We start from the raw sequence: 7,735 nt of genomic DNA on the forward strand, positions 1-7,735 counted from the left end.
CTTTTTGATTTAAGCTTGATTCTCTTGATGGACCATAATTTTAAAATAAACATAAATGACAAAAGGTGACACCTCTTCGCTAAATTAATATATAATTTAAGCAATTTAGTTGCAAATGTTTGAGGTGATTAAGTTCCATTAGGTGAGTTTAGTAGATATGTTTACTATATAGTCTATGTTTGGCTTTTTGGTTTATGCTAAATATTCTTGATGGACAATAGTTTTGAATTTATTTGTAGCTTAAGACCTAACATTTTGCCAATGGCTTGATTTACGTTCGATTTTCTTGAAGGACAATATTGAAAATAAAAAACACCAATGACAGAAGAGAGCTGCATATCTTTGTCATATACTAATTAAACAATTTAGTTGTAACTTAAGAACTAAAATTTTAAACAATTATTTGATTTATTGATAGATTTGCTCCTTCTGTAGGTTTGGGTTCCCTATCCCAAGATCCATAATTAGAATTCCTAAAAAATATGTGGAGTGGGTTCGTTGGAACTGAAGGAGCGCAGGCCCAAGGGCAACTTCTGGCGCTGTTCCTGTCCAGGACGACGCGAACGCTGCTCCTTGCGAACACTCCAGTGCAATCTGTACAGCTCCTCGTCCTCCGACTGGTTGTCATCATCGTGGGTAATCTGAGCCATCTTCGAGGTTGTGGGCCTCTCGCTTTCCCGCTCCCCAGGTGGCTTCTTCTGGGCCAACTTTGTCTTGGACACGGAGTCACCGGGACGAGCCTGCAATGCTGGCGGTGCCTCGGAAAGGACCCCCAGAGAACTGGTCGAAGTGCTCTGGTCCAGCACCCGATCTCTAACCATGCCCCTCTGCATTTTCGAAATGGATAGACGCGGCATGCTGAACTCGAGTGGCTTCACCTGCTCCTCCAAACGCTTCTTGACCATACCAAAGATGCTCGGTCCCGGGCGACGTTCCTCTGGATTCCCAGCACCCGACTCCCTCTTGGCCATGGATGTCAGCTTCAATCCCGACCAGAGCTTAGCATACTTATCAGTTTCTGCTTCGGGCTTTTGATTAGCTTTCGGTTTCTCTTTCTCTGCATTGGTGTTGTTATTGTTGGAGTCCAAGAACGCAAAAAGGTCAAAGTAGAAGGGCTTCTTTGGTTCCTTTCCCACTCCGGGGGCCATGTCGTACTCGATCTTCTGCAGCTTGTAGACATTGAGATGGTAGCGCATATTGCGCACCCGACAGCGGACGAACTCGGGAGTCAAATGGCTGCCCATCTGAGCGGCGATCTTCTCCCAGGCACTGCGCTTCAGCTCCGCATCCAGGTGCTCCGGCAACGAGGTGTTCCACAGGCAGGGCTGCCCCTTGTACAGGTTCACCAGGCGCAGATTGAAGTCCTCCTCCTGGCTGGAGGGCAGTGAGGATTCGGCAGCGCGCATGGCCAATAAGCGGCGCTGCTGTTCAAGACGTCGTACCTCCATCATTTTGGAGCTGTCGGTTTGAATGAGGTTTCTTTGGAACGAAGTGTATTTCAGAGCCTCTTCGAGCAACTGTTAGCTAGTAAGGAACATCAGCTAAAACTATGCTGTGCTGTTGTTGTGAAAGCAAAGCAAAAGCAAACAAATTTTACTTGAAAATGTATTATTTGTTTTTTTTTTTTTTTGTAGCTGTAAGAGCATATTTTTCTTAGATTTTTGAAAGTAAAGCTATTAACAGCATTTCATAATATCAAGAAAACAGCGAAAAAAGCTTTCATGTTGCTATAAGCAAATTTAAAATTTTGAAAACAATTATCTTGAAACGGAATCGTTCAAAAAAGCTGACCAAAAATACTCAAAGCAACAGCTCAGCACAAGAAAAAGAATAAAAAGCATTGATGCATTTCCAAACCCTGATCGAAACCATCTAATAACATTAACTTTGAAAGAATGTCTGCTCTTACTGTCAATGCTCAAATGTTCGAAGAGTGCAAATTGGCTGGGTGGTAGAAATACAAAAAGGGAGGAAAAGGATAGACAGCAAGGCAAAGTGGAGGAGGCTGAAATGCCATCACTCACATGCCTCAGTGCATTCGCATAATTTGTGCAACGGAACGGGCGGTTTAAAGACATCAGAATGTGGCAGCCGCATACTTTACCCGGCAGTCAGGAAGAGGAAGCAAGTGCGTCTCATGAAAGTTGCCACAAAGGACATGGGAACCAACTAACCAACGGGGCAGGAACGGAGGGACATGGCACGTAAGTGGCAACAACGCTCAGAAGGAAGTTGTTAAGATTCCCGACTGTTGTTGTTGACAAAGAAAATAAATAGTGGTTTAGTTATTGCTTAAATATAAATGAAATTTTTTGATATTTAAATCAATTACGAAAATAGTTAAATTAAAAATATTAATATTTTTAAAAACAACACTAAAAGAAAATCAAAGCAAAAATGATTATTTTTTGAGAACAAAATATTTGGACCTACAAAGCTTTTTTAACTGTGTTCATTTTGCACACTATTTTTAATTAACAAAGCATACATACATAGCTAGATTATACCTATACTGTATATTTGTATAAAAAAACATATGTTAAAAAATATAGTAAAACGGTAATGCAAGCCTGATTTCTTAGTAAAAAAAAAATGCCTGCTAACAAAGTGACAATTTTATCAACCTTAAACGACTATAGTAAGTTTGACAAAAAAAAGGATATATATATTATTATGCACAATTCAAAATGTCCTCTAAAAAAGTAAAGAAAAAAAATAAATATATATATAGAATAAGTAATGCATTCAAGCAGAAGTCGAACTTGGGCCCTTTTTTCACCCAAGACCCAATCAACTTAAGCGATGCGCCACCAACCATTTGCATTCTACGCGCACAATGCGCCTCTTAGTTTTGTTCATCGTAAATCAAGTTGACAAAAACGGAAATCCAGAAGGCATTTACGTTTCTCGAATAATATAAAGCTCAGTGGCACGAGTATATGTAAAGCGCATATATGTACGTGTGAAGTTTGCTTTGTTTTCGGCTTCTTGGAAGAATCAAATTCAAATATATAAAACTTTTAAAGTCCGTTATGATTTTCTTGCTCTTTTATAAACTATGGACAGAATTATACAATTCTCATCTTAGGGTACAAATTTGTAATCCTTTAAGAGAAATTTAACATTTATTTAAATTTAAACTCAAATTCGATGACAGCCCAAAAATGTCAAAAATAATCGATTATTCTCTTAAATAAATTGGCCGAAACTCAACTCCTTGGTAACTCTACTTTTGCCCATCTCTAGTTGCTGCTGCCAAAACTCGATAGTCGCTAGTGTGACTGTACCTGAAAGTCAAAAAGTTAAATGAAAAATCCTAAAAAGCTAATTACGCTTTGAAAAGGCTTGTCTTAAAGATTTTATTAAAGGTTTGCTGTAAGTAAAGCAAACATAAGCTTTCAAACATAGATGCTATTTTGTATGGCTGCTTTTGAATTAGAAACTCTTTCATCTCTAAGGCTCACTGGAATTGGCAACTCCAGTCAAATTAAATCGCTGTCCAGGCCAAATCCGTCAACGCCCAGCTGTCCTTCTTCCATTGACGTGTGCCGGATACGAGTCTGTGTCCCTGTCCGTTTCCCTGTCCGTATCCGTGTCCGTTTCCCTGTCCGTTTCCCTGTCCGTATCCGTGTCCGTGTCCGGTAACTAGCCGATGTCTCGTGGGTGTGAGCCCGGCATTTAATTAATTTCGAGTCGCACTGGCTCCTCGACACCCAGGAAATGGCAAAGGGTTGCGGCATTTCGATCCGCACCATGTCGTTCGTCAAATGCAAATGCGACGCTCTTAATGGCAAATTTAAGTAAACAAACTGTGCGTGTGTGTGCTTGCCAATTAGACACACAGAAAAGCCACGGGAAGAGTGAACTTATTTAGGAGAAATTCGAATTTTGCAATTGTGTCGCCTAACGAACGTGAGTAATCAGGACTAATTGGCGTTGGGCCTCGCACGTTTGCATAATTCGACGATGAATATTGGCCAAACAACAGTCCGGAAATGAGAGGCGATGAGGCGGGGAAAACTCACAGCATTTGATTTCATCGCTCCGGTTATTGCCCACAGTTCTAAGAAAATAAGAAATAATACACCTAAAAAAAAGCATTAAGTAGTTAAACAAATATTTGTAAGAAAATTAAATTCCTTGTTGATGAGATAAAAGTAGACTTTTTAAAAATTGAGTTCAAATAAATTAAAATTATAAAATAAAAAATAATTTTTTTTATGGATTTAAAATGTTGCGTGGCTTTTCAAAATGCATTAATGCAGCTTCCTTTGGGGCGTGACGTTGTTTTAATTGGCCACTTGTGGCTGCGCACCACCCACTCCGCCCACTGAAAACTCGATTGGAATTATGTAGTTAGGGGAAACATTGATAACGAACAAGCGTAATTAGTAACATCAGATTTAGTTTTCCCAATTAATTACCATACATGTAATTTCAAAGCGATTTTTGAATTTTGCGGTTGCAACTCTATAAGCGGATTAAAAGGAGAATATCGTTTGCAGAATTTCAGTTGTCAAAATCAATTAGACTAATCGCTTGTCAATTTCCGATAGACAAATCGAAATTCCATGAGATGTCACATACATTGAAGTCACTTGAGTTAAATTTGTCGGCAAGTAAAATCATTAAAATTAAGCATTTCCGTGTGGATTTTCGATTTGCCTGTAATATTGCCGCCTAACGTGAAGTGCCAATTGCAATTGTTAAATAAAACCAAGAGCGGAACTGTGACTGCACACTTACACACAAGTGATTCCCTTTTTTCTATTTTTTTTTTGCTGAGTAATGGGTCAGATTGTGAGCTCAATGCAGGGCAAAGTGGCCGAGTTGTTTGGCAACCGGCTGAAGCGGCAGCGCGAGGATGAGGAACTGGACACCATAGCCGATCAGCCCAGGAATAAGATGAAGCGCCTGACCACAGCACAGTACGTATACCAGACGCTGTTCCTGGAGCAGAAGGGCTCGGATGTGACCATCATGGCCCTGGAGAGAGTGTGGCACCTGCACAAGATCTACCTCAGCCAGAGTCCCTACTTCAAGGCCATGTTCAATGGGCCGTGGCTGGAGGCGCAGCAGGATCTCATCAAGATTGAGATACCCGACGAACGGGTCACCGTTGAATGCCTGGATGCCGTCCTCGCGTCCTTGTACTGCCACGAGATCGAGATTTTGCCGGAGGATGTGATCTCATACCTGGCCACCGGCACGCTGCTCCACTTGGACGACATCATCGATAAGTGTGCCACGCTGATGGTAGAAAATCTGAGTGTGACAACGGTTATCGAGTACTACGAGGCCGCCTCGCAATACGGCCTGATGCCCACCAGGATGTCCACCATCCAGTGGCTCGAGATCAATTTGCTGATCACGTATAATGTGATGACCAGCGGTCAGGCTATCTCGGACTTCCTAAAGCCCATCCCAATCGAGCTGATGTGTGAGCTGACCGGCAGTCCGGATTTGTACGTGATCGAGGCGGAGTTCACGCTGTACAGACTGCTGCGGGACTGGATGTTTCTTCGGCTGCAACCCGACGACAATGCCGACCATCAACTGCCACTGCCTCAGTCCAATGAAGATCTCCAGAGGGCGAGCTCAGCGTACTTCAGGAACCGCGACGAGATGGTCTCGTTTCTGGCCACGCCCATGGGGCAGCCGTATGTGGGGGTCTTCCAGAAGCTACGCACCCAGTACCTGACCAACAGCTATCGCAATCTGAAGGCCATCTACGATGACAACATCATACCCAGGGAGTGGGTCGATCGCCACATCAGTAACCACTGGCATTCCCTGCTGCGGATCGATGAAGGGTCAAGCAAAGAGTGAGTCCTTTTGAAGCTACAGAGCAGTAATAATAAGCCGAAGTTTGCATACCCTTTGCTGCTACTACATGTACAAAAACAAACTTTATATCGAATTTTCAAATTGTATTTAGAAAAATTAAAAGCATAAAAATTATAATAAGACTCAAAGGTAAGCCCTATTCCATTACAGCATCTCAAAGTATTTTTGTATAAGCTAAGAAACAGCAAAGTTATAGGTTTATAACATTTTTTTTTCCGATGGTTCCCAAGGGAGCTTTATGTTATAGTTATAGAACGATTCTTGTACAGCTACATGCAATAAAAGCAAGACATTTGAAAAGGTTTTAAAAATGAAGGTCTAGTTAGCCCAGAAACGGACAGAAAAACGGACAAACGGACATGGCCATCGGATCGCTCCTATTTTTAACACTCTCTGCAAGGGTCGAAAAATATAATTTTATATATTTTGATTCACAGCCGTGCCCAGCACCTGGACGAAGAACAGTTCCTTGACAACTGTATGCGCTACGGGGTCATATTGCTCGAGCTTTGCGCCCAAAGATGGCGTTGGGTGGACTTTAACTACGGCATGGATCTGGTCATGGCCATAGACTCGAGTCTACTGAAGGTTCGTCGCCAACGTTGGCCCGAAACCAAGCATATGCTCGGCCTTCGCAACACGAACCACTTCATGGTCCGCGCCACGGTGACCTCGCTGGACGCCCAGGGCCGAGTAGTGTTCACCCAGTCGTCCCAAATCTGGTCGCTCAGCTGCGACGAAAACGAGGAGGTGCCGCTATTGGAGCTCGATCCAAGGCTGGTTTATCCACTGATCATCTGCGTCAACATGCTGACGGCGGTGCCGCCTGATCATAGCTTCAAGGACTTTGTACCGCTCTATGAAAAAGAGGAGACGACGTCGCTGTACAGCCGCAGGTAAAAAATATATTAAATTTAAGTGATTTATAATAAATTTAAATATTTTTCGATTTTGATTTTGTTCAATGCTATTGATTTAGATTTAAATTAAAATCATTAAGTATTTGTCACTTTGATTTTCTTTAAGTAAATATGGAAACCTATGATTTCTTTTACATACCATTTGGTATAGATTTGCACATCTAAATTTAAACAATATTATATTTAAATGTAAGACATAAAGGACCCATTATAAATATAATATATTCCATTTTAATTTAATTTAAATATTTCAATATAAAATCATGCAATTTAATAATCGTTATGCATAATATTATACTTTGAAATTTAATTTAATTATGAAATATATTACTATTTGGTATTTTAATATAAAGTATAACATTCGGGATTCAACAACCACATATTTATTTTAACTATTCCATTTTTTGTTCAGTTTATCCATTGAGAGCAACGGAGGGGACAACGAACGACCTCTGACTCCATCGTCATGCAGTGCCGAAGAATCGAGCGTCTTTATTGGCGAGTTGGAGCCCGATCCCTTGCCGCCATCCTATGACAGCGAAACGGAGGACAACGACTCCTAAGGACGATCATTGAAGCAGTCTAACATCACCGTCACCAGTACCACCATGTTCAATTATTTTTATTTTTATAGACCGTTCACCTCGTTAGTAAGGTTCCAATTGTATGACTGAGAAGATTAAATTACAAGAGCTGCAAAAAAAAATTGTTATTTACTGAATATTTGAATGCTGTAAATTCAATGCATAAAATTACTTCCCCTTCTTACATGCTTCAGTACGCACAATAACAACAACAGAAAATATTGTTCTTTAAATTTAAATGAAAATAGGGTGAAGGTAGAGGCATTACGAAAATCGTCAGACATTCGACTTGAGATGGGTTTATTTAAATTGTGATACAAAAATTACAATTTTCAACAAAGCTAACAGACATCAAAAATTTTTAATCTAAACTAAATCTCATTT

At 40.8% G+C, this 7,735-nt stretch overlaps 2 protein-coding genes across 2 annotated transcripts; one reads left to right on the forward strand and one right to left on the reverse strand.

Annotated features, from left to right (window-relative positions):
- Positions 1-319: 319 nt before the first annotated feature.
- On the reverse strand, positions 320-1,538 carry LOC108136403. Its single transcript, XM_017257512.2, has one exon. The coding sequence runs from the start codon at positions 1,449-1,451 to the stop codon at positions 474-476; it is 978 nt and encodes a 325-aa protein (XP_017113001.1). The 5' UTR covers positions 1,452-1,538; the 3' UTR covers positions 320-473.
- Positions 1,539-4,558: 3,020 nt separating this feature from the next.
- On the forward strand, positions 4,559-7,455 carry LOC108136386 (protein germ cell-less-like). The gene is made up of 3 exons (XM_017257498.2): positions 4,559-5,825; positions 6,285-6,743; positions 7,180-7,455. The coding sequence occupies exons 1-3, from the start codon at positions 4,789-4,791 to the stop codon at positions 7,328-7,330; spliced, it is 1,647 nt and encodes a 548-aa protein (XP_017112987.1). The 5' UTR covers positions 4,559-4,788; the 3' UTR covers positions 7,331-7,455.
- Positions 7,456-7,735: the final 280 nt, after the last annotated feature.

This window comes from Drosophila elegans, unplaced genomic scaffold (assembly GCF_018152505.1).
Source record: "Drosophila elegans isolate 14027-0461.03 unplaced genomic scaffold, ASM1815250v1 contig_149, whole genome shotgun sequence".
Classification (NCBI taxonomy): Eukaryota; Metazoa; Arthropoda; class Insecta; order Diptera; family Drosophilidae; genus Drosophila; species Drosophila elegans.